At 41.4% G+C, this 27,285-nt stretch overlaps 1 protein-coding gene across 2 annotated transcripts; it reads right to left on the bottom strand.

Annotated features, from left to right (window-relative positions):
- Positions 1 to 371: 371 nt before the first annotated feature.
- MRAP2 (melanocortin 2 receptor accessory protein 2) lies at positions 372 to 24,039 on the bottom strand. 2 transcript variants are annotated; one of them, XM_064508740.1, is made up of 7 exons: positions 23,931 to 24,039; positions 23,525 to 23,666; positions 18,344 to 18,517; positions 17,592 to 17,760; positions 13,091 to 13,240; positions 7,512 to 7,611; positions 372 to 2,312 (listed from the first exon to the last, which is right to left on the bottom strand). In XM_064508740.1, the coding sequence occupies exons 5-7, from the start codon at positions 13,215 to 13,217 to the stop codon at positions 1,919 to 1,921; spliced, it is 621 nt and encodes a 206-aa protein (XP_064364810.1). In that variant the 5' UTR covers positions 13,218 to 13,240; positions 17,592 to 17,760; positions 18,344 to 18,517; positions 23,525 to 23,666; positions 23,931 to 24,039; the 3' UTR covers positions 372 to 1,918. The 2 variants fall into 2 exon arrangements, with proteins under 2 accessions (XP_064364810.1, XP_064364809.1); XM_064508739.1 differs by lacking the exons at positions 17,592 to 17,760; positions 18,344 to 18,517; positions 23,525 to 23,666; positions 23,931 to 24,039 and having other exon boundaries at positions 13,091 to 17,572.
- Positions 24,040 to 27,285: the final 3,246 nt, after the last annotated feature.

Below are 27,285 nucleotides of genomic sequence, written 5' to 3'. Positions count from 1 at the left end.
CACTAAGGCTCTCAGTACAGTGCCCAAGGGAGCAAGTGTTGCAACAGGTTTTACAAAAGCCAAAACACAGGATAAGAAAGTGCTAAGGAAAGAGACAGGGATTAATCTGGGAAGAGAAAAGGAAAGTCTGCAGCTACAGCCTTTCTACTCATTGTTAACTATTTACTGTTAAAGAGGAACTTTTCTGTACTCTAAGAAGGATACAGAGCCATGCATTGCAATCCATGAAGCTTCACTTCAGCCTTCTCCCAGGAACTGTATTTTCAACAGTAATTTGCTCTTTTTAAATAGCCTCTGCTTTCCTTTAACCATAATCCCATTACTTTAAATACAAGGAAGCGGTGCAAGAAATTACATTTGAAAACAGAAAATGTAGGTATAAGTCATTTATAATAAAGACATAGGACATTAAAACAAGTGAGGAGTTACTCTTTCCTCACCCCTGTATTCCTTAAACACACAACTCATTTGCTATTTCTTCTATTTGTCAGGTGAAGGATAAGGAAGAATTCACAAGTGTCTAAAGCACATACCAGCAGGTCACTGCTACATTTTCACTCTAACACAAAACATGTTACGTACAAAGCAGATTACTTTCAAGAAAACCAGATTAGGCACAGTATCTTGAATCCACTAGTTTGAGTTTTTTTAGGAGCTTCCCGCAGCACACTTACTCCAAATCCAGCAAAGGCTTTGAACCTGGTTTTTCTGCATCCCATGCAGTTGCTGTAAAACCATTTGGGCATCAGCTATGCAGCTCAGCAAAAAGCTGAAAAGTACTTTTAAGTACTGGCTAAGGTTCAGAACTTTAGTCTTAAAAACATACCCAAAAAACAACAAACAAAAAGAACTAAAAAAAACCCACTTCTTCATTTCCTTAGCAAACCTCTCCCTAGGAGAGCAGCTGTGTTTGCAATACCATCCCAACTGAGTACAAGATGATGACGGAGCAAGCACAGCTCAACCACATTCTTGGAGCTGGCTCTCTCAAAACAACTCAAAGGCCTGATAGCCCTTCACTGGACCACTGGTCAAAAGAGGGCAGTTTCTAGAGCCAAAAAGCATACAGAGGCCCAGTCCATAAGCAAAGTGTAATGACAGCTTAACACACCACTACTATTTGCATACAGTAATTCTACTGGCAAAAAAAGAATAGTTTTCATCTGATTTCCTATGACTTTGCTACTGAATCCTGCACTTACCAACTCAGACATTCATATAGGCAATAAAATCAAATTAATGTTTGTGTAAAACACTAATTCCTGGTCATCACTGTGCAACTGTCAGAATGTCAATCTGAAGTACCATAACTACAGGCATCAATCTGCTTTTATTCAGCAGCAGATGGTGGTAGCATTTTGTGAACACTAACTGTACAATTTAATATGCAAGGTAGTCTCTTTGGATGCTTTGTAAACCGAGTTTCAGCTGCATCTAAAAACAGTTAGGAAACAGAAGTAGAAATTAATGCCAGGCAGATACCACCGTGCTGCTCACAGTTTCAGTCATCCTTTTTGGGGGTGGCAGAAGGTGCAGAACACCCCCAAGGGCTGCCTGTTTATTCCTTGCTTCAGTCTTTCTTGGCCAAGGAGAGTTTTCACATCCCTCCCAGAGCCAGGCTCCAGCTTTCACAGTCACCACAAATCATTATGATATTAAGAAAGCTGGATATAAGCAGTCATTTCAAAACAAAAAACAGGAAGCAAAAACAATGCTGAGAAAGGGGCTCCAACCACAGAAGACATCAGAATAAAGCATTCAGTATTTTACTTCTGGTCTAAGCTGAGTTCTGTCAGCACAGCCAGTATTCACAATAAAGAGCACAGGTCTGAAATACCTTCTGTCAAATAGCCAAAAGGCTGAGAAGGGCTTTCAACTGGACAATAATGGGAATTTTTATGTTAAAGTAAAAGACTTCTCAGTCAAGGATCCGATGGGAAGATTGCATGACAGATTTGCTTTCTAAAATGATAGGTCGTTCCGAGATGAGAAGCTCATCCTCACCTAGTGAAGAGTTCTGCTCAGTATTTACAAAATTAGGAATGTTAAATTTCGTGAGACAGTTCAGGTCCTCCTCAAATCTTCCACTGCTCCTGGGAACTTCCTGGAAGTGAGTATTACTCTCCAGGCCCATACCTCTGTGACTTTGTTTTCCTTTGTCCAAATGTTCCACTTCATTAATGCAGAAATGGAAAAGTGACCGAGATTCTTCAGCTATTTGATGAGAAAAGACTCTTTCTGACTCTAGAGGTCTTCCAAAATCTGCCACAAAGCTATTCATACGAAATCTTTTTTCAGAAGGTTCTGTATTGCTAGGCAGGAAAAAAAAAAGAAAAGAAAAAAAGAAAAAAAGAAAAAAAAATGTACAGTAAGCATGAAAGTAGAATTATTGGCGTTCTTAACAGCAAATAGAGTTTTAGCGACCAGTATAGTCAGGAAGAAAGGAAAACCAACAGTTTATCTACAATAGGCTTAAAAAGCCTATACTATTTTAGATTTTCTGCTGGAACTATTAGAAACTATTATAAGTCAAGATTCGTAGTGATAATTTGCCATGGGAATAAGTTATCAATGCCAGCACTCTTAAATGGGATTTCTAGTAATCAGTATCCTTAAAATAATAATCACCTTAGCTCACTGAATGAGCTCAGAAATATTGTTCAGCATTTCCTCGTAGAGAGTAGTAAAATGTTAAAAAAAAAAAAAAAAAAAGGCTTGTAGAACACTTTGAAAAAAATCTTTCATAGAAGAAAACTTTTAAAGGCACAGGGCAGCACTGCTGTCACTAAAAGCATAGTCTGAGTGGTTGGCTGTCCAGACATCAAGCCATCCTTTCCACTGACAAACATTTTTCCAAGTTAGGAGAGCTGGAACAAAAAATTGCTATAAAGACAGAGAGGATTAAGAATTCAGGAACATAGCCCAGGAATGACATCTTGACACACATTTTTGGAGGTTCCTAGAGCTCTTAGCTCAAAAGAGCCCCAGTCTACCCAGACTCATGCATGAAGCATGAACAACTAGGGGTGAGACAAGAACCAGCTCAACAGAAGTTTTACAGGTACTAATGCATTCTTTGTCAGGCTGGCTTTGTGATGACAGCATATAAAGACTTGTAGGCACTTAACTCCTATTGCAGGCTGTAGGGAACAAAGTTATAATGCATCTCTCAAATCTCTGTAGGTGTTGTATGCGCCTTTAGGAGTCCAATATCTGGCCCAAGAGTCATTTGCTACATGTTCACATTTAAATTGTATGAGTGAGTTACTCTAACAAAACTATTATATTCTGAAAGTATGTTCACATTTTTCACTACTTATCTCAGAATGCCTTTACTGCCTTTCAGATGCGTCTGCAATGGCAATGACTCTTGGGCCTACAAGCCTTTTGAAAGAAATCAATCCCTAAAAGCTTTGAGTTCAGAGGATACTTACAATTACAGTCTTTCAGTCCATCTTTAATCATAATGATCTCTGCTTTTCAAATGCTAATTGACTTTCATTACATTATACGAAGACTATATCCTAACAAAATCAGTTACGCTACTGACATATAGCCTTCAAATTATAACAGGCCTCTAGTATGTCAAATGCTAATGCCTGTTACATAGAGCCCTGCAGGTAAAAAAAGGTGGAACGCAGCCAACATTCAGCTCGTTCTGCATTTCGAATTGGAGCATGTAGAAGCACAACATTTAAACTGATGCAAGACAGACCAGTACCTAAGTAATAATCTACTGTATATACACCAAAAGACAAACAGAATGGACTACTACCACGGTAATCTTCAGAACAGATGACTGACATATTTACGTATTTATACTGCAACAGAAAGCACCACCCAGTGCAAGTTGCGTATATGGTTTCACAAACCTGTCATCAGGAGTTTCTATACAGTATTGTGGCACGGACAGTGGAGCTGATGAATGAGCGTGGAAATAAAAAACAACCATTAAAAGTCTAGGAGGAATGACTTAAGAAAAAAGTTTAAAATGTATCCATTAGAGAAATAAAACTAGTTCATGGGTATGTGAAGTGCTTTATAAGCCACTGTGTGCTAACTGGAGCGATGAAGGAGCAAAGGCTTACTGCATGGGAGATCTTCCAGATTGGCACAGAACACTGACAATGGCAACCTAATTTAAATGGAATAGAAGATACAAAGAAATGATATGACCGCCAAGATTTTGAGGATGTATGACAGAGCATATTCCTGCGTTGATGAGTATGGAACACGTGATCTAGCACACAGTAATATTCTCAGACTCAAACTCACAAACAGTACCTTTCTGAGTTTTGGGGAGGCTTTTTTCTTTTTTAAACTGGACTATAAATGTGCATAGTCTTGCTCATTACTGTATCCAGGTACACCTCAGTTTATATCTTTTCACAACACCCATAAAACAAGAAAAGCAGCCTCAGAAATCCCAGTTCTACATTTGGAGAACTGCTCTAGGGAGCACAGCTACCTGGACAACCAAATCCCTTTTGCAATACTTGGACAAACAGGACTCTCAGAGTCCTAGAAGCCTCCAACAAGAGCAGGAAGCCAAAACCTGCTTGTAAAGCATCATACATACTGAAAACTACTCAAAACAAACAGTTGCCAATGAACTAACCTAAGCTTCCTTTTACCAGAGTTTTCCAGACTACAATGTTGGGTTGCAGTCTGCTAGACTGTATATTAAGTTCTGGACTCTGCCGACTGGACTTGGGTGCATTGTGGAGGTACAGACCATTTTGCACAGTATACCCTGTAAGAGGGGCGTACTGGTTTGGGGCTGACACTTCAGTTTCCTCTAGAGCTTAAACACTCCTCCTCTTAGCACTCCCTTGGGTGACGTTGGGCACAGAGGCAAACCATGAAAGGGAATAAGTAGACAGCCCTCCAAGACGAGCAGGGTTTGGCATCCCAAAGGGAACTTGGGGATGTAGACGAATCCTTAGTATTAATCCAGAAACTCTACCTCGAAGCTGAGAAACCTTCTTGAGTAAGCTTTCAGTAAACACAACCATATCTCTGTAGTAGAAGTTTCTGCTTCAGTGAATCATCATTTTTCTAAGTGGATTTCACCCCAGAATCCTTAATCAATGATTTAATTAAGAAAAAAGAAAAAAAAAAAAAAAGGTTACTTCGCCTTTACTGCACTTACTCATTTAACCTGCCTCAATAGCTTTGTGAAGCTTTGTAATTACATCGGCCAACATTTTGTACAGATAGGCGACATGAACAGACTCATGGGTTGCACATACAGTTTTCCTAAGGCCATTTTTAAAGGCACAAACAAAACCAGCATCCCGTCTTCTCCTGAATGAGAAGCCAAAATAATTTTCAAGCATAAATACAGAAAAAAAGTAAACAATATTTTTTGATCCATAAGCTAATGTTCTATACACACTAATATGCAAGCAAACAAAAGAAAAAGTGCAACAGACATCATTTCCATAAATGATGAAAATTCCGCCTCTCCCCATCCACATCCTGACCCTTTTCTTCCATGGTGAGGATGTACAGAGATCTGAACATCTTGTACAATTTTAGAAAAAAAACATGCCATCATACCCCTTTCTATTGAGCAAAGAAGAACATACTATCAGAAAAATCAGAGTACTCTACTTCGGAATCCAGTTACATTTCCCCGTCACATTAGTGGCACCTTGAAGAACAGCCTAATTGGCTCACTGAAGTCAAAAATGTGTCTATCAATCAGGCTGGCTTTCTCCTAAGACTTAGGGGACACAGACATCTGTTTCTAAAGGAGGGCTGCAGCGCTAACGAAACCATGAGTCATGAAGAATCCAGTCAGGCATAAAGAGAAAAAAGATACAGGCAAACTAAATCCACAGTCTGCCTTGTTCTTACAGGTAGGTATTGATCTTCTCCAGTTTCTTAAACATGTATCAAAAATAAGAGGAAACAATGGTTTTCACTGCCCTTAGAGAACATCCAGGAATACACTATTTCCAGTAGTGTAACCAGTGGGTTATTAAACATCAAAAAATAGTACTCAAATGTGTTAAATGTGCCAATTCTGCATACATAACAGGTATTCAAGGACACAGTTCCCAAAGCTGCAAAGGAAGTTTAAAATAAATACAGAAAAAAATGACTGAGGTCTGTTCAGCACCTGAAGAAAAATCATATTAAAATTTAGGTTAAAAGGGATCTCTGGAGGTCTCTAGTCCAATGCACTGCTCAAACCAAGGCCAACTTCAAAGATACATGAGGTCAGATGAGCCTTGTCTGGTTGACTTGCATGTCCAAAGATGAAGGTTTCACAAACCCTTTAAGCAACCTGTTCCAAGAATATTAATGAAGAACACAGCGGGAAGTATCTGGCAGCCCTCCGCTCTGCAAAAGTACACCGTTACAAGCATTCCACAGACTGGAAGCTTTACAAGCTTCCATAGAAGCAAAAACTTAGGAGCAAAGAAAGGGCTCATGACATATGCAGGTCTTGCCTTAACACAGCCCTGCCTCTAGGGATGTGCTATTACATGAAATTTCAGACATGGTTTACATGTGACTAATTAGTAAAGGGCAGGCAGTAGGCAGAGACAGGCAAGCTGCTTTAGGAAGCGATAAGCACAAACAATTGCCTTTTGCCATTAGCTTCTTATCATTGCTTGCAGGCAGACAGCAATCTCACCTCCCAGAGAGGATCTTTACACTTCTGGTTTGTGAGAAGCAAGCCTGAAAGGAGAAGTGGGTTCAAACTCCCTCAGAGGAGAGACCCCGACAGCCTGCATGCTATGCCAATGGTTTAACTCCCATACTTGCACATAAAAGGCTGAGGCAAGGCATGGCCTGTACATACTTCTCAGCCAGACAGAAGCAGAGAAAGACTTATTTTATGACCCTCAGGGGACTCTGATATTAATCAAGTGTGGAGCTGATACGGACTTGTGCACCAACAGGAATTTCTCAGCAGAAACTAGTGAAACTACAGGGTTAAGGGAGGACTTTCTAAATACTATGATACCTACATTTTGGACTTGAACACATAAACATGCAAAGACTGCCAAAACCCTCGACTGCAACTTCCTTACCTTAATTTCTGCATTGAATTTTATTTGCATTTGTATCTACTTTGTCAACACCCACATTTCTCTGATCTATTCCATCATAAGCTGAGCCCAGCACGACCCCATTTATTTGAAGAAATAGTAATCTAAAGCCATTTGGTGTTTGGTGATCTACCTGCCAACTTCCTCTAGCATGAAAGCATGTACATACTGGCCAGTCCTTTTTCTTTCTGCATGCCTGCTGACAGTTTGCTGAATGGGGATCACATTAATATACACTTGACAAAACTGCTTTCCTAGAAACACTTGGAACAAAGATTATTTGAAATAAAGACACACAGCAGCCTTTCACAAGAACAGTGTAGAGCAGACAGCGCTGAGCCAATACAGCATCAGCACTGTCACTGCTTGTTTAGGGGCTGGAGAAGAACAACACACGCTCAACTTCGCAAGCTGGATTTGTTATGGCATAGTTTTCAGACTCACTCTTGATGTGGTGCTCCTGTCTTTGTCAGCAGGGTCAGGACAAAAAACATGAAGATGACAAAAACTGCAAGACCGACCCAAAATCCAATCACAATGGAATCTGGTGAAAAAGAGCAAACAAACTGATCAGTATTTCACATGCACCTGCAAGAAGTTCCCTTCCACATGCGGCATGACTACAAACTCCTAAAGACTCTGCCTCTTATTCACGGCAAAAATACAGACGGCAAAGAGTAAGAATGATCAGATTTATCCTCATCTGTTTTTAAACAGCTGCCATTGAAGGAGTGGTTAGTTTCAATCCTAGTTTTGCTGATGCATGGACAAACCAGAAACTAACTGAAGGAGGGAACGGACAAAATGTTCTTGATTAGTAAAACGAGAGGAGCTCTCTATGATGCCTGATCTATGTCCAAATTGCTTTGGAAACAACTGAAATAGCAGAACTCGGAAGAGAGGGTTATTTGGTTTAGCAGAAACCCCTGTCACTACAGAACTGAACTATTATTGCGAATGATTTCTATCTGAGCTCATTAGGTTTCTGGTTTTTGATCGATTTCTTTGACACTGCAGGCTTGGAAAGATTTAGCTTGTTTTCAATTGTAAGACAGAAGGTTCTGAAATAGATGGAACCAGAGGAAAAAAACATTTGCTATTGCAACAAATATCAACAACCAACATCTGTAAAATGTTTTCAATTCATTTTTAATCAGGGTTTACACTTTGCATACTATTGTGTTGTGGTTTTCTGTATCAGGAGCCAAATGATTTCTGACAAAAAAAACTAATTAAAATAAAAACACACAAATGCAATGGCCAAAGATGGAATAAGAATACAAGAGATGGTGTAAGAATACAAAAACAAGAGATACAAACATATTTCCAGACAATGACCAATTGACAAGAATGCCCCAGTTTCAGAACACCAGCCCAACACATTGTCTGGTCCAGGATCCAGAGTTTACAGCTGCTTTTTCATCAGTCCTCTTAGTTAATTATTTTTTAAGCAAATCCTCAAAAATTGCACTGTAGAATTTCAAATAGCTAATAGACAAACATGCAAGGGGAAGTCTTGGTCAGGACAGGTATCTAATCTACCCTCACACTCTCAATCTCTCATTACACAGCCACCCCTGAACCTCAAAGACCCTCACTGGCTTTAAAGCTACTTGATGATCTGTCTGACCCTCAGACTTCTGTGGCAGACAGAGAGCAGGACTTTGGCCAGTATGTTGAACACACAGTCTTGCACAGGACTAAAGATGCCAGAAAACAAGGAATCAACTATCCTGCCTGGTACTTGGCACCAATGGTTAATCACACTCCTGCTGTGAAATATCTTCCACATTAAAGGCAGATCTGGAAGCTGGAAATCAATTCAAACCATTTGCTCTTTCTCTGTGAAGTCAAAGTACCTACTGCAACTTGACATTTTCTCCCTGTGAAAATCCTTTATCACAATCAAGTCACTCTTTAATCCCTTTTCTGGTGAGCTAAGGAGGTTAAGTTTCAGGTCTCCCACTGCAAGGTTTTTTCTCTCTCTCTTCCACCACATTTCCACATCTCAACATCCTTTATAAAAAAATAGGGGGTTCAAGCAGAGGTCTCCAAGATGGGGGGGGGGGGGGGGGGGGAATGTTGAGACTAATTACTCTCGCTCATATATGGCCAAACTTCATAACGCTCCCTTTTCCTTAAAGCACAGTGGTAAGAGTGTATGCCTATAATTCTGTGCCTTATGAGCCCTAAATTCTTTTCAGAATCACTGTCTTCCTAAAACACAATTCTTTGTTCTGTAAGCATAGCCTGTACTCAGTGTTTCAAGATGCATCGTGCATTTAGCTTTATTAATACACAACAGATCATCATTTTTACCATCCTACCACTTTGCATTACCTACAAATTTTATCTAGGAAGAAATATGCCCCTTACGATTACTATTACCTGTCAACTAGCCTGACATGCTTCAATAATATGCAACTGTGCTAATCAGAACATGCAGTCTGATCAAGTAAGATGTTTTAAAACATACAAAATATGCACACAGATATCAGGTTACATCTTTCAACAAAATCTGTAAACTCATCAATTAAGAGGAACCAAGACTGCCTGATAAATCACTGCTCCCCATAAACTCACATCTGCTGGCATTAAGTACAGTTACATAATTCATGGATAACAAGCCTGCCACAGAGTTGGGGTTTGGGTCCCGTCTCCCCCTCCCCCCCCTTAACTGAGGACTCTTACATTCACTTGGCCTAAAACTACACCTTCTTTGCCTTATTGTGGCTGCTGACACACTTCCAACTGTCTGCTACATCAATGACATTCTTGGGATTTCTTTAAACCTAAAGCAGTAGGCCAGAGACCTCTTCAGTATTTCATTTAGGCCTCATCCATTTAGGTGCAAATTATCCAAACCTACCAATTCCCAAACATGTATTCAAAATAAATGATATGTAAGACTACATTTATTCAAACTAAATAATACATACGACATTTACAATACTGTCCCAAGTTACAAATGTACTGGGAAAGTATTTCTTCACTTTCCCAAGCTGCAAGAACATCAGCCACCCTTTCCTTCCTATCGCAGACCTGTAACGTCCTGTCAACACTTCTGACTCCCCTCGTCATTCATACCTATTTTACCTTTCCTTAATGTTACCAGGGTTTCTTCTGTTTCTAATCCACGTTCATATCTCTGCCAATCACAGATATTTCCTGACTGTCTTTGTTTATTTACTTTCTAAAGTTTTAATTTACAAAATAGCCAATGTCTGCCTTTCTGGATTTTCCGATTTCTAGTTCCTGCCATCACTTCTCCTCTGGGAGAACAGGCTTTAAAGTCAACTTTTTTTTTTTCCAGTCATATATTAGAAGAGACACTATGGCACTCAAACACCTGGCCCTCCCATCCCTCTGCCTTTTTTTTTTTTTTTTAAATGTGTATTGTTGTGTATTGGATTGTTTTGTCAAAATTTTTCTTCAGAGATCAATTTGCATAAGTTTTTTTCAGCTTCTAAGACAGGCTTCTGAATTCCTTTGTATATATGTTAAACTACTAGGAATCTCCATTTGCCTATAGTTAATTAAATCAGCATTCATCCCAAAGTGGCCTCCAACTTTCTCTTGCAGAATTCATCTTACCTCATGGTTCAAAACAGTGCTCCCCCATGTTGTGTCATTACAGTTCACTGTACAATGCACAGTCAAGCCAATGGCACCTTAACTTTATGCTATAAACTAGACCATTGAAACAGACCCCTTCTCATTGCTTTTGCCTCAGTTCATGTCACTAATTTGAATTATGCCATTACTACAAAACAATTACAATAGCACAGCTGAGGAGGACAAAGTAATTTTAAGTGGGAATAAGTATACGAAGCCCCAACCTTACAATTTGCAATGTTTGTCTCTATAAAACTTTAAATTCTTTTTGCTAAAAAAAGCTGAAAATCAGTCTAGCTACAGCTGTGCCAAAGACTATGAGATTAAAGACGTCTTACATGGATTTAAAAAAAAAAAAAAAAAAAAGGAGACCTGTCAATATTCAGAAAGTCTCCATTACAAAGGAATCCCAATCCAATCTCCTTTCCTCCTTCCTTCCCACAGGGTATCATTTCACTGAAGTTAGCTGTCCGACCATATTCCTTCCACAATCCTTGACACTCCCAACTCAGTTGAAATACCTGGAGCAAGAAACATGGAAGTATCACCACACACCCAGTACAAACCTAGACTCAACTCCATCTATCAGTTAAAAACAAAACAAACAAAGAAAACCCTTTGCACAACATTTGAGCCAAGACTAACACATGCCTGGATATTGCCACGTGCCTTTAATTAGCCCAGACTCCTAAAGTACCCTCTAGTCGTGCATAAGTAATTTTGTAGGTTTGGCAACTGAAAAATTTTGCAAAAATAAACCAAACTGAGAAAAAACAACTAGAAGGGATTTCTTAGGTCACTGATTCAATACTGCTGTTTACCTCTCTCTTTCATAAATACATCAAGGTCCATCCGAAAAGCAGTTTTTTCTTCTGTCGCATTCTCCAATACAGGCTGTCCAGACCCTTCCTGCTCTAGGGAACGACACAGCCAGGTGGTGAAACTGAGCTGCCATGCCCAGCATGACAGGCAGTCTGGGGGCAATCCAAAACTTGCTTTGCCACTAGACTTTCTGCAATCCAAAGGCAACTGTGATTTATATTTTCTTCTCCCATCACACTTTGACACACTGAGCTAAAAAGAAGTAGTGTATATAACAGTGTAGCTAATCTTTGTAATCAGTAACCTTTGTAATCAGGTTTGGTCTCTGGTGGAAGAATGGAATATAAATTAGGAACATGGTAACAGCTAACCCACTTTTTTCAAGTACCTAACATTTGTAAAAATACAGAAAGTAATCAGCAGACTTCTGTAAAATCTGGAGTGGTAAAGTATAATTCAGGGCAAAAAACTCCTGCTCTAGTTCTTGCCTTTTAAAAGTGTTAAGAGCCACAAGTTTCTTCCAACCCTCTCCAGAGCCTCCCCATAACCTCCTGGCCCCTATATGGGGCCCAGGGAGATCAGCCTTTCTGGGCTACCAGTTGCCACTGGGAGAGCTCCTCTTCCCCGGTCTGAATCCTTGCCACAAAATGAGGCAGAAAGTACCTATCCCTCCCTAGACCAGTGCTCTAGCACCAGCGGGGGACCCTCCCCACTCCTTTAAAGAACAGTGCTCGCACCCTCTCAGTGTATTCAGCCCAGAAACAGAGAAGCAAGCTTTTTTGCCAATATCTCTTTGGCAAAGTGCATGCAAATAACAGCCAGTAATTTTGAGTTAATCTCTATTACTGTTTTTTCACCCCCAAAAAAAGAATAAATTTAGGAAAGAAATTTCCTAAAAATCAAAGCCATTGTCTACACTTAAATGATTATCACTATGATTGTACCGATTGGTCCTAGGTAAATTTCAGTTTGATTCATAATCATATTTTTCATCTCTGGTCCTTTTCCTCCATCTTTTACTTGTACTGTAGTTTAGCAGCTCCAGTATCAGTAGGATGTTGAATTTAGCACACCCCTCCTCTGAAGCACGACCTAATGATAAAAGTTTCTCCTGAAAGACAAATTGCTACTTGTGTTTTAAAGCTTTTTAAAGCTTTTAATACATTTTGTGTCAAGAAAAAACAAAAACAGTAATGCTGCTCCCCGTTGCTCTTTCAGCGTTTATCAGAACTTCTTGACAGAGCTGCATGGATTATACGAAGTAGTCACCAGAAGCAGCAGGGGTTTGCTGTTATAAACAGCTCCTAAGAGTCCGAGATTCTTCAGTATAGATATATCACTACCATGGGCAAAAAAACCCATGGTGCTCCAATGTGCTCTTATGCATAAGAAAAGCAGTTAACAAAAAGAAATAGAATAAAAAATAATTATAATACTCTAAAAAAAATTAGAATAACAACTCTAATGGTTGTGAATTGGGTAAGTTAGAAGAGAGATTTCTGTACAATAATCACAGTTATAAATGAACAGAGCAGAAACTTTAAGATGGGAAAGCTCAGCTAAAATAACGTCTCTACTGAACTTACATTTATGAGCCTTCAGTCCTTCAAATGACACTGGTCCATACTCGTAGTACTCATACTCCCAAGTGTAATCGGAGTTAGATAAGGCCTGCTGGGAAGTTCTGTTAGAAACCAACCTCGAGGCAGACATCTTGAACCAGAATAAATATATACCTGTGGATACAAAATGCATTAATAGCAAAAACAAGCACATCTTTTGATTTTGCACAGACTCCTTTCTTATTTATGGAATTCACTCTTCCTCATCTTTCCAAGAGCCACTCACTCTTACAGAAGCTCTCTCTCACCTGTTCCTTTAAAAAATAATATCACTGCCCCATCAGATAAGGCATCACATCCCTTCCCACTCCTTCATCAGTCCTTGCTCACCAACCACCTGCCAACACCAAGTTTCTCTTCAACGGAAAGAGAGAATCTATGTTCATCTCCAGAGATGCGTCAACATACAAAGTATCAAAAACAGAGTCCTCAGACAGAATAGAGGTTTTCTAGCTGGAAAACAGACAAAAAAAACAGTAAATACCAAAGATTACCAGCTTCAGAATCCAACAGCTTAGGATGGGTATTTGGATGAAAATCAAGGTGGAAAACTGGCTGGACTGCCAGGCACAAAGGTTCATGATCAGTCATACAAAGTCTAGCTAGCAGCCAGTAACTAGTGGTGCCCCTCAAGAACTCATAATGGGGCCGATACCATTTGGCATCTATCTTAAAGACATGGACAACGAGAGGGAGCGCACTCGCAGCAAGTTCACAGATGGTGAGGAGAACAGGCAACAGGCTGCAGGGCAGGCCACTATTCAGAGGGACCTGGACAAGCTGAAGTAACGGGCTCACAGGAGCCTCGTGAGGATGTGAGGCAAATGTGAAGTCCTGCATCTGGAAGGGAATAACTGCATGCAGCAGTACAGGAAGGGGGGTGACTGGCTGGGGAGCAGCTCTGCAGAAAAGGACTTTGTGACAAAGGCAGCCAAGCATATACTGGGCAGTGTTAGCAACAGTGTAGCTAGCTGGTCAAGAGAAGCATTTCTTTTCCTCTATTCAGCACCGGTGAGACTGCATCTGGAATATGTGTCCAGTTTTGTACTCAATACCAGAAAGATACATGTTGGAACTAGTCCAGCGGAGGCCCACCAAGATGGTCAAGGGGTTGAAGCACAGGATACAAGAGAGGCTGAGAGAGCTGAGTTTCTTCACTCTGGAGAAGAGAAGGCTCAGGGGAGACCTTATTGATGTCTACAGCTGCAACCACAGTCAGTGGGTGTAGAGAAGACAGAGCCAGTCTCTTCTCAGAGGGACAGAGTAATGGGACAAGAAGCAACAGGCGCAAGTTATAACACAGGAAATTTCAATGAGATGAAATTTTTTTTTCCCCCACTGTAAGGGTGGCCAAGCACTAGAACTGGCTACAAAATCTCAGCCTGATCTAATTGGACTTGCTTTGAGCAGGAGGTTGGACGAGATGACTGCCAGAAGTCCTTTCCAATCTAAATTCTTCTGTGATAAGAAGCTTCAATATGCTTCTACAGAAGGAAAATAAAACAGGAGTCATTTTCCCCACAGATTAACAACAATAAAAAAAGCAATGCAACATTAAGCATCATCAAAATTAGCTTAGCAGATATTTCTGTCTACCACAACACCACACCAGAGTGTTGAATTTTGCAGAGTAATTCTCAGAATATTAGACAATTCTACGCACAACAAAAGAATCTCTGCACAAACATCTGCTGCAGCAGCTGGAATCAGAACACCTAACTTGCAACGCATGACAAATAGCATTCCCTAAGAAACTGTGCAATGCTTTTCTAAAAGTAAATTGAGCTTTGGGTAATTTTGCATTCAATTAAAACCCAGCAGGTTGACGACTTCATGCAGTTCATGAAACTGCTGCAAGTAGTTATTCTGGGGACAATGAAACTTCTCAGCGCACGAAGTCAAAGACAAATAAAGCCTGTTGAACAGAAGGGCCCTAAGCAGCCATTTCACTCAAAACAAGAACGACTGAAGTTTTAGCTAAGGATAATTAGATTCAATAAGGCTGTGCAAGTAAAGTACGTTGTTCAAGTGCTACAAAGGCAACACATGAAGAATGGGAATCAGGCACAAAGCGAGGAACACAAATTCACCTGGGGAGTATGAACAGTCTTTCAAATTTACAAACAAGTTCTTACCAGCTGTGTACTCCTTCTGCAAGTATTTTACCATATTGAAGTACACCTGAAAAAGTAAACTTCATACACACCAAAATTTGAAAAGTGATACATCCTTCAAAATTACAAACAAGTCTCTTTTTCAAACTCAAACTAGCAAGTTTTCAGGATCTGCAACTCATCAACAGTTAAAAAAATGCCCACCCCCTTTTGCTTTGGTCTTTGAGAAGCCTAAAGGGGAGGTAGGATAAGGTGCTTCACATCACCCCCACTCTCCTTTAGCTGCTCAGAAAGCTCCCAGCTGGACTAACTAGCATGAAGCATGAAAAAGGAGAAGATAAGATAGCTTTGGGGCTGCAATGGACAATCCAGTTCATGGCTGAGGATGTTTCCAATTCGCTACTTCCAACTGTTAAGGAAAACGATAGAAAAAGGTAAGTCTAATTTTAAGCACTTGCGATAACAGTAAAGCTCCTCCTTGGCTTTTTCAGTGACTCAGAAAAATTTTGTTTCCTTTTTTCCTGGAATAAGACAGAGAATTTCTAATTAAGCTTTAGAGGGAGTTTTTCTTGTTTTTAATCTGCCAAGGTAACTGCTGCCTCCTGGAAGAAACAAATGGTACAGAATAAAGTAAGACTCTTGTCCTAGTTTTCTCCCAGCTCAGGAGCTCTGTCACTTGTCTTTTGTGTTTCATTTTTGTGACTCAGCCCTCATACCCCTGTTGTCTTGATAATTTGTTTCTTATCAAATTTAATTAGCATATGCCTCTTTCAGGGGCTGCTTTTCTCTTTTATAGCCTTCTAGATGAATCTTCTATTTAAATATTCTTATATTGCTTCACCAGTGTTCACTGTCACTTCCTTTTAGTATTTCAAGAAAAGCTTAACAGGAATCTGCAGGTGGAAAAATTCAGAATGTATATGAAAAGCCCTAAAAATGTTCCTTCTTCCACCTCATACACGAGCAGTTGTTATTAATTTGGCCACAGGCAGATCTCCCTCCCAATCTTGTCACTAGTATCCATTTACGATCTGTGGGGAAGAAAACAGTTACTTCTAAGATGCAAAGAATCTGTCCTATTTTACCCTTAGGTTAGGGCTAGAAGCACCAATGCTGCACCATTGAATATGAGCATTTCTAGACTGCGGAAGATTCATTTGTAGATAAGCCACTATCAGAGGGAGAGATGCTGAAGGAAACCTGGGTCTCCAGCTCCCAGACTAACCTGTGCCTCAGGCTTTATGCGACATTTAAGGTACGTCTCTAAATGATCCAGTAGAGCTAAGCATAAACATGGTCCTATCCTAGTTCTCACCTCATTTGTAAGCCTCATCTGACCAAAATGCCTCTAAAATCTCAACCTAAAACTTGCTAAAACAAGCCTTTATACTACTTTAAAAGCCAGCCTAACATAGTTTAATAACAAGCAGCGGAGTGAAAGGAGAATACAGAGACCTTGCATCTCCCCAGGAAGAAAAAGCAGGGTGAGCTGGCACACTGGCTGGCCAGCAGCCTGTCCCTGTGCATCCACCAGACAGCAGCAGGTCAGGGAGGGACTCCAAGAGCCAGCTAAGAGCTGCTGGGCAGGAATTCCCCCAGGGGACACAGTCAGGTGCTCTTTCTGAAGTGACTGGACAGCAGTGATTCATCCCACAGCTCTGAGGCAGGACAGGGAGCCGCTCTAATTGGCCTTATTGGGCGTTTTTTGGAGGGGCTGGGGATGGCTTGTTTAAGGCAAACATGAAAGCCCCTCTGCTGACTTTGATGTGTATGGATGCAGACAGCCTTTCCTCGCCCTGGCTCATTTCTTTCAAGAGCAAGTAAGTGAGCAATAAAAAGCTTCACTTTGATCACTCAAGAAACCCCAAAGCAGGGCTGTACTCAGTGCTGCAAACCAAGAGATTCAGGCAGGTTAGCCTCTTGTCAACTAAAAGGGGCAGGCACTCACGGCCTTCTTCTGGAGCACTGGCTTGGTCTCTCTGCAGACTATGAGATGTCGACGGATACCCAGATACTCACAGTGCAGACATGACTGCAACTCCTGGAGTGACAGCAAAGCCACCTCTAAGCTAGTTGGTTACAATCAGTTACAGGCAACAGCCCTTGTGTGACAGTGCAGGGCTCATGTCTAAGCCCATCAATAACTTGTTTATAATGTGTGTGAAAGTTCATAAGGTCACGGCCTGCCTGCTAGTGGTACCTGAGCAAGCTAGTTTGACTCTGCCAGGCTGTATTTGCACAAAAGCTACATCTCTAACCTGCAGCACTGAAGCATCAAACACTGCTGCAGTTGGACTACATGCACCACTGGATATCATCAACATGTTGGCAAAATTCTTACCACCACTTACCTTCAAACTGACACTAGGTCACTCTAAGAGCAAAACCGGGCACACACCATAGCTGGCGCACAACTTCATGGTACACACTGCCACTGTGACCACAAAAGCAAATCTCATTTTGTGTCCATCTGGAACTAGCCTTGTATGTAACCAGCAGTGACCACCTCTGGACCTGAACCTGCACGTGCAAGAAAAAAATCCAAGTGGACTGGTCAATGTATTGTTTGTTTCTGGAGCAACAGAAACTACCAATATGGTAGACACAAGTTATGTGTTAAATTTTCAAATGAAAAAGTCTATTTGTTTTCCACATACTTCCATTCTGCTTATTGCCAGTGAGTCTGAGCACTTAACAGACTTCACAGAATAAACAAACTGCTGGCCCCTTGCAAACTATGAAGGTCCTCACAGCCAGGCAGAAACATCAAGGAACAACATTTCAAAGAATAAAAAGTCCTGGCCTGAGAAAGCTTAGCAGCACAGTCCGATGCATCAGCTCCATTGGCCAAGCAGCACAAACAACTCAGGAGTTGCTGGCCATGAGAAGTTAACAAATCAGGCTGCTCCTCTGAGTACCCATGCCAGCAACAATATTCTGCATGGTGGTGGGATAGAGAACCAGCCACCACTACATTCCTTTTTACTCCATCCCAAGGACTATGAAGTGAGCTTAGAAGGAAAGAAGTCAAGGAGGAAAGCAAGCACAATCTGTACTGCATGAGCTGAAAGGTAATGCAGTCCCCATCTTTCTACAATCATACCACATGGCTATGGCTTCAAAAAAGCTGTGCCACTCCCAAACACTGATGAGAAAGGGATCTGCAGGAAATACTCAGCCAGGTGGTCCTTGCTTCTTGCTAATTCTCGAGATCCTAGATGTGCAGGATTTAAGAGCAAATTTCTGGTCTTTTCAAGGGAACACACAATCTTCCCTCCTGCAATGAAAGAGAAAAAAGTAACAACACAAAACAAGCAAAACTTATCATGAAACACAGCAAGGTAAGTGGAAACTGACTGTACATTTAAAAAAATCAGTCAGGCATGCTAACTTGAGTGCACAAAACCCGGGACTTTTCTTGGAGAGAGAAGAGAGTACCAATGTTAACAGCTCACTAACAGCATCATCTGCACTAAAACAGCAGCACTTGCCGCACTAAAACAGCAAGAACGATGCTGGATTCATCACAGGTGATCTTTATAACAATGGTAAGGAAAAATGCTGTTTTAGTCACTGCTTATCTTAGCAACTAAAGACAAGAAATGATGACGATGCACACATCTATGCCTGATACTATGTTATATGTCACATAGCATATGTTTTATTACCCCTGCAACTGTCTGATGTAAACCAGACTCCAACAACAAACAGCTCATACATCCTGTATATAAATTCCCATGAAAATGTCTTATTTTCTGTGTAACAATACTTACTGTTTTGTGCCACTTTGCTGCTGTGTAAAGGGAGGTATACATAGCATTATGTACAATTTTCAGGGTGATTATCTAGCTACTGTTTGTACTTCGTTTAAAGCAAGGACTCCAAAGTAAAATGCAACAAATAAAAAGTCAAAAACTGCTTAGCTTGCCACTACCACTTGTAAGCGGTAGTGATGATATACGTAAACATTAGTATCTGTTTAGCAGTTCGGTTCATAGGGGCTATCCGGTGGTTATGCAGAAACTAATACAAAATCATGTTGTACTATGAGTTCCTGCAGACAGCTATATGGATCTGAAAAGCCACAATCTGAGTAGACACGCTATCGGCAGAGAAAAAAGTTGATTTATACCTCCTGTGACTTCTCATGAGCAATGCACTCCTGTGACTCCACATGAGCAATGCACTCCTTACACTCTCAAAAGTTTCAATCTTGTACTGCCAATAAAGCGAAAGCCCCCATGGGAAGTTCAGTTGCCAGTTAGGATAAAGCTACTGGGGCTTGCTCCCAGAACACATTGAAGTAAATAGCTTAGTATAACTCCAGTACTAAAGACCTTAAAAATTACAGCCAGACATACTGTCTTAAGTCAGTATTATCTACAAATAATTAAGAAATACTAGCAATAACGCCACTTATTTCCTGCAGCTAGGACACAATTACACAATCCATCTATCCTTAGGCTCCTTTGTATAAAGTTGAGTTTCAGCTGAGCTCAGAAAACATTTCATTTTGACATTCAGGATGGCAAACTGACATACTGCAAGCTTTTACACTTCCACCCAAATATGTCTCTACAAGATTGTCCAGAGACACTGGACACTTAAGTTGTTCAAGCATGACAGCTATTATAGTCACAGTAGAAAACAAGACTAAATTTCTTTTTCAGAAAAACATATTTTGCTGCAGACAAAGCAAATACATAAAACTACACCTGAGCAACAGCTTCTAATTTCAGAGCAGTTTTTAAAGAGGGAAGATTATCCTTTTAACAATCATTTCCCAGACACACCACAGCATTTTACTGTTGCTAAACTACTTCTGGAGGCCTGTATGCTGCCAGACACAGCAAGGCTGCAGTCAGAAGGCTGCTCTGGGTACAGCTGAGCCCATCTTCCCCTTCCCACTAAAAGTCACCTTCCTCTCAGATGTGCATGCATGGCAGTGTCACCACCCCAGTTCATTCAAGTTCATGTTATATAACCATATTCCACACTTTCCAATAGGAAGTCCTGCCTTTCCCTCAGTTGTTTATAATACTGCCCAATTTTAGCCTTCCACACTAAGTAAGTATATGACTCTGGTTGATATATTATAGAAAAGCCTCAAGTAAAAGAGCAGAAAGACTGCAGCTCAAAAGCAGATACACTATTTCCGTGAATTTTCAAAATTGAAAACTGGCATAGCAGCTTGGTAAAGTGGCCTTCATTTTTCCTCTATTTAATGTTTCTTTTATCAAATCTATTTCCACAGAAAGTTCAGCGATGAAATGGTTTTGGATTCCTTGCTAACCTTGAAGTCTATTAATCCAATGTCCTACTCTGAATAGGAAGAAAGAAAAGCTTCCCTCACTCCATACTCTTACTGACCAATTCATCTCAGGTTGGTCACTGATGGAACTGGAATGGCTCCATCATAAGATGAGCTAGCCTTAAGAGTTGATTTTAAAATACCCTGGATATATGTTACCACATAAGAAGCTAATAGTAGAAATGAAATGAATATTTTAAGTTTTATAACTAAAAGATGATAAATTAATAGGAAAAAAATCGCTTTGTGAAGAGAATTTCTGTCAATACATGTACAAGGTTACTATAATACAACTTCACTCAAATCAACGAGTCTGCAAATCATAACGAAAGACTGAAAACTTAATGCTGGGAGTAGCCAACAGAACAATTGAATACAAGAACACAGGCCCAGCGAGTATTTCAAATAAGCACATCTAAATTGACTGTTTATAACAAGGCCAAGGCTTAAAGAAGCTACTACTCTTGTGTGATTGCTTCTGGAAACAGAGTGCTGATTAACAGCTGAAATGAGGGTTCCCTTTGCGTTAGTGACCTGGGCCTGAACACACTCTAGGTTGCGCAGCAGAGGTAGTGGTGCCGCGCAAGCCACTCTTACCAAATCTGCATCTCATCCTGCCACAATTCGCCGTTCCCAGCATTTAAATGTAGAGCAGCTGTTTGTAGAGTTGCATAGTCAAGAAGAGTGATGATTATGTTCAAGCCTCATTTCATAGCTCTGTTTTGGCTTTGCATCAATTAAAAAAAAACCACCAAAGCTCTGAGTTTGAAAGGCAGAATTGAAACTGAGTAGATTTTTTTCCCCTCTTATCACAAAACAAGACTAATCTTCACATGACATCCATCTGGTGTGAAACACAGACCATAGCACATCTCTCATAGGACCCCTTGACTTCTCAGTGAGATTCTGACCACAGAACCAATTTTGCTCCTAGTTATTCTGAAGCCAGTGGAAGATAAGCTAACAGAGGTATTAAAAAAACAGCATATGTATACATAAACAATCTGTTCAGATTTCCAGTCACACCTGGATATCTCACAGCCATAGTCTGAGTGTGTTCAAGGTGGAAAAAATCTATAGTTTAAGCTCTCACCCACACAGGGTCTATAAAGCCACAGTCTCTCCTGATGCCAAGTAATGCTTGAACTTTTCAATTTGAAAAGTCAGTTGTGTTACACTTCTTCAACACTCAACAAAAAAGGCAAAAATACAGCTTTTCTCAAAAACTTCTAAGCTTGACCATCAAATATTTTCTGAACTTCTACAGTTAGCATACAATATGATACAGAAATTTTGCCTTAATCATAATCAGCTCAGTAAAGACTTCAAACAGCCACTGAAATGAAGCTGTTTAACAAAAGGCAAATTAGTTTGGTACTTTTCCAAACCAGAACTGTCAGGGTAATTAATCTGCGTTTTCCTGTCTTTAGATCCAGTTCTTCCCTCTAGTGCTGCTGAGGAGGCAAACAATTTATTGCAGTACCTCAAAAACAAAATTTGAGTAAACTGTACTGCAGCGTACTACTCACCAGCACACATCTGAATTCTCTCATGTCTCTGTACTACACCAAGCTTTAAACAAGTAACTAGAGGCTGAGGAAACAGCAATAACAGCAGTACACTTTCAGTCCACTCCCACCCCAAGGCACGTTGGAGTAAGCATGCAGAATACGGCCTTCATTTATTTGTGCTAAAATTTTGCTGGTAATAGCTCATACTTTTGGTTCAAAGATTGGAAATCTAATTTAAATTGTTGGCCAAACAGCAAGAACATCTATGCTTCACCTTAAAACATTTACTACCACAAAGTCTACATAGGCAAATGGTAAAAGAACAGGCAGAATAGTAAACTATTTTACCCAACTCCTGACGTTGTAGGATGTTTTTGTGAAGAGGAATTTCTCTTGTAAAAGCTTGATTTTGTACATTTTTTTGCTCATGAACAGCATACCCAGAACATCCCACTGCTTTAGGCAAAAATGGAGCCACACTGTCAATGGAGAGTTACTATTCCCCTGGCATCTTTCCAAGCATTTACCTCTGTGGTGAAAATTTATTCTTGACTGATTAGGAATCTGAATAGAAAAATCACAAATGGACATGAAAAACAAGCAGCATTTGAGGCAATTACCTGATTACCTCAGAGAAGAAACCATAACAGCTATTTATTTCCACAGCAGTTATGCAAACCTGCATCTCCCCACACACAATCTCTAAGGAGCTCAAAGGAGAGTAACGGATGGGAACAGAAGGAACAGCGAAGCAAAACAGAGTAGTAGACTGGGAAACACAACTGTAAAGAAGAGTGCCTTAATGCACCAAACTCTGACCAGCCTTGCTGAGGCAGTTTGAGGCAGTTTTCCTACCGCTGTCCCATTCCTCTAACTGATATGTCTGTACACAACCGAAGCAGCAAACTCGTGGTGTGCCTACACTTGCTGTCACCATCCAGCAGTTAAACAGTGACCAAACAGAGAAGCCAGGATGGGAAAGGTGCAGGTGAGGGAACAGACACGGTTTGGAGAAAAGCTTTGCCAGCCTGGTCACCGAGGTGGTCACGTCCAACAGGAAGACCAGCAGACAGCTCGGGACACGGACCTATTCTACAGTACCATACAGCAGAAGCTGTTTTCAACAGACACTGCTCACCAGCATCCTGAGCACAGAGGAGAGAGATCAGTAGAGGTGCAGGGAGAAAAATAAAAAGTATGAGAGTCAACAGAAAAACACACAGGGAAAAGAGAAACCGGCAAGACTGGGAAGAGGCAAGCTAACATAAGGGGTGAAAGCCCTTCTCCCCCTCAGTCAGGGAACATAAAGAGAGATTTCCTCCGAAAAAAAGAGTTACCCTACATTTTTCAGAAACGTTTTAGTTTACATATTTAGCAGTCATTCAAATGTTCAGCAATCAGAGCTGGAAAAAAACCACAATGGGGAGGTAAAAATAGTCTTAATGCTTTCCTTGCAAATTACCTGCTTTCCAGAGCTGCTTGTTTTGCTTCTGGACACGTGGATTTAGTAACATCAGAAGGAATCGCTCAGTTACAAATTCGGAAGCGCGACGTGCCTCCCCGTAGGCAACGATTCCCAAGACGCACAAACTGCAATCTACAGCCTTAAAAAAACGATACAAATTACTAAAGTAAGTGCTAGCTTTAGGCTCGTGAAAGCCCCCGGTCTCGGTTTACAACCCCCCCCCCCGGCGCTCTCGGTGCCGCGGTCAGCCCGGCGCCGCCCGGCCCGACGCCGGAGTCCCCACAGGCTGGCCGCCGCCGCGGCCCCGGCTCCGCGGAGGCAGCTGCCGCCCTCCCGGGCGGGAGCCGACGCCCGGCCCCCGCACCCTGCCCGGCCCGCGGCCCCCGCGCCCGCCGGCCCCTACCCGCCGAGGCTGCGTCCCGCGGCGGCCGGCCGAGGGGAGCCGCGCCCCGCCACAACCAATGAATCAGCAGCGGCGGCGCGCGGCAGCCCGCCCGGGCGGCGTGGCTCGGGCACGTGACGCGACTAGGCCAATGGGCGCCGCGGGCGGGAGAGGCCCCGCGGGCAGCCGCAGGTGCGAGGCGCCGCGGGTACCTCCGCCGCGGGTGGGGAGTAGGGTGTTGGGTCGGGAAGGGCTGGGCCGGGCCGGCCCCGGCTGGCGCCGGCGGAGCCCTGTTCCTTCTCGCCCCAGTGTCGAGGGGAGGAGGGAGCGGCGCTGCTTGTGCCAGGGCAGCGTGCTGTTGGGGCGCTTAACGGTTACCCCGCGAGCCGTTTGCCTCAGCCGGAGGAGCGGGGCCGGGGGGGGCCCGCAGCAGCCATGCCTTGAAATGCCCGCCGCCTCTGCGTGCCTGTGAGCTGCCGGTGCTTGAAACGGAAGGACAGTTGAGAGTAGATGAAATCAGTACGGTGGGACCCCCAACTCAGTGCCTTGCCATTATTAACCCCAGAAGGGCTGAGGGTAGACGGGAGCACAGAGGATCACAGCCAAACGCGGTCCAGGCAGGTGTTGAATATCGCTGAAAATGGAGATTGCCTAACCTGCTCCAGTGTTCAACCACCCTGACCTTAATAAAGTGTTTTCTTATGTTCAGATGGGATTTCCTGTATTTCAGTTCATGACCATCACCTCTTGTCCAAGGCACCATGGAGAAGAATCTGGCTCTGCCTTTTTTGCTCCCATCAGATAGTCACGCTCATTGCTAAGATCACCCCAGACTACTCTGCTCCAGGCTAAGCAAGCCCAGCTCTCTCAGCCTCTCCTTGTATGGCAGATGCTTCAGCCCCTTCATCAGCTTCACGGCTCTTCATCATGAGAATCAAGGGGTGTAATGAGTTACAAAATTCATTTTTTTAATCCAGTACTAGCAACATTAAGTCTTTGAACTTTGGCCAACTGCAATACCCACCCTCAGCCATTATAAGTAAGTGCTTGCTAGGGCTCTGACACTTGCTCTTTAGCACCAGTCTTCTTGCTGCATATTTTATATCCATTTTTTCTTCTTGGACTTGAATGCAGGTCACGTGCAAGGCAGGACATCAATGCAAGCACTATTTTTCATCTCCTATTTCCTTCCTCTCAAGGCAGGGCTGCAACAGCAGTCATAAAAGCTATGGATCATATCTTCATATCAAAAACAGAAAAACTTACATCTATGCATCATCATGATGAGAAAAGCAAATAAGCTCAATGAAAAGTGTGGAACATCATGATGAGAAAAGCAAATAAGCTCAATGAAAAGTGTGGAACCTCTTTTCTCTTACTAATTTCTCTGCCGTTGAAAAGGCAGAATGACTCAGGCTTTTTGTTCACATGTTAGCCTTAAAAATGATTTAGCATTTCAAATTCCCTCTAAAAAGGGAAGCTTCATATAGTCACTACCACACTTCCAACACATCTCCTGTGCTTTGTCTTTTAAGGAAAGATTTTACAGCTGTTTTTTATGCCAAACACAGCAGAGGCCAAACAAAAACAAACCACACTCAGACAAGTAAAACAGAATTGTCACATTTTCTCTAGGTTCAAATCTAGTTAGTTTCTAACACTTATTAGTGAAAATGTAAAATTGGTGATTATTCAGTAACAGCAACATGGCTGAGATGGCAATGGAAGGAAAGTGGCATTCTTTCCTAATGAGAAGGGGAACTCTGCAGGTGCACAAACTCCAAGTGTGGGTAAGGGTGTTGCAGTATCTTTTTTCATTCCTCCTGTTGTTTCATTTTCTGTCTCTTCACACACATCCTTGATGTCTCTTCTTCTTCCTTGCAGAGCCAACAGTGGGAATTTTAAAAATGCAAAGGAATTCAGCTGCAGAAAGAGAAGACGCAATGCACTGCACTCACACTGCAGCTGACCAGAGTGAGGATTGATCTTTATCTGCAGCAGCTGCCCTCTTACAGCTCGGCAGCTGGGGCCTCAGTCTGGGGTTTAGTGACACACAGTAGAGACTGCATTTACAATTAAAGCACAGATTCCGCAGAAATTCATTCTACCAGTCCTTCGCACTTGCCAAATCTTTAGATTCATGTGTAGATGGTAGCAGCCTGGGATTTAGCAGTCAGCCAAAAAGCAATAGCAAAGTGGGGGTGGAGGGGGGAGCAAAACACTCTTCACTGTAGCTTAGTTAGAATTGACAAAAAGAAAGCAATCTTGAAAAGGAACATTATTATAGTCAGAGCTAAAAGCCTGGCAGCTCTCTCAGATCTTCAGGTGGTTTAAATGGGAGGCAGAGGGACTTTTCTGCACCACTTATGACAGCTAGGACTGCATGTACAAGAACAGAGGTTTTTGGTTGCATTTGTATGTTAGTAAAAATATTGTAACAAAACTGAAACTTCAGCATACTTACCATTTTTCTGCACCATACTCTCAAAACACTTCTCCAAATTGCAGATTTATGAAAAGGCTGTCCTAATGAGCTTACCAGAGCTGTTTATAGCCAAATAGACTTACAAATTCAGAGTTCAAAATTGTCAAAAATTGATTTCAGTTTTATTTTCAACTATGCCGAGTTCCATTATCTGTCATATTTTGAAAGAAATAGCTTTATAGTGGAAAACATATTTTATGCACCTTAAAACATGAAACTAAGTATTTATATTAAATCCAAAACCAAAATATCCATGAATGGAGAATGAAGTTTAAGAGAACCTATCCATGCAGGTTTGATTTCAGTCAGGTCAGTACACATTAGATGCAAATCCACAGATATACATAGCACAGCAATAAGAAATGACTGAGTAATGAGCTATGTTCACATCTTGTAGCTGTCTGTATTTTCCATTTTAGATGGAATTAATATTAAGTTGAGGTTACAGAAAACTATTAGGAAACTCCATGCAGTGCAAGTGGAATAGCTTTGTGAAGGATGCTCCTTGGCCACAGCAGCACTTGGAGACTCTCCCTTCTTCCATTTTAGCTTGATTCAGTGCACACTTACATTCACTATTGAAAAATGCTCTCATTTCCAGTTTAAATTTGTTCAGCTTCCCTGTGTAAGCTCGTGGTACTTTCTGTGTTAGAGAGCAAGTTGTCTCCTGGTATATTCTTGTAATACTTGTTTAAATATAATTAATGGTCTTTGGATGAGGTACATAGACTTGAACACTACATCTCAGTGATTTTTTTTCTTTTGGTAACCCGTTCCAATTTTTCAATAAAGGTAGATGAGAACTATGTGCGTTATTCCAGCATCAGCCACACAAGAGGGAAAAATCACTTCTGTACTGATCCTAAGTATACGGTTTTTTAAGTAAGACAT

The sequence above is a fragment of the Dromaius novaehollandiae genome, chromosome 3, assembly GCF_036370855.1.
Source record: "Dromaius novaehollandiae isolate bDroNov1 chromosome 3, bDroNov1.hap1, whole genome shotgun sequence".
Lineage (NCBI taxonomy): Eukaryota > Metazoa > Chordata > Aves > Casuariiformes > Dromaiidae > Dromaius > Dromaius novaehollandiae.
Note: the sequence above shows the minus strand (reverse complement) of the source record. Positions and strands in the feature narration are given on the sequence as shown.

Bases quoted from the DNA above. Each gene is read 5' to 3' on its own strand.
- MRAP2 (XM_064508739.1), bottom strand. From the start codon at position 13,280: ATGTGCTTGTTTTTGCTATTAATGCATTTTGTATCCACAGGTATATAT. The intron at 7,612-13,090 runs GTAAGTTCAGTA...CTTTTTCACCAG, and splicing joins AGGACTGAAGGCTCATAAAT to ATTCCATTGTGATTGGATTT. The intron at 2,313-7,511 runs GTGAGTCTGAAA...TTTCCTGCCTAG, and splicing joins ACAGGAGCACCACATCAAGA to CAATACAGAACCTTCTGAAA.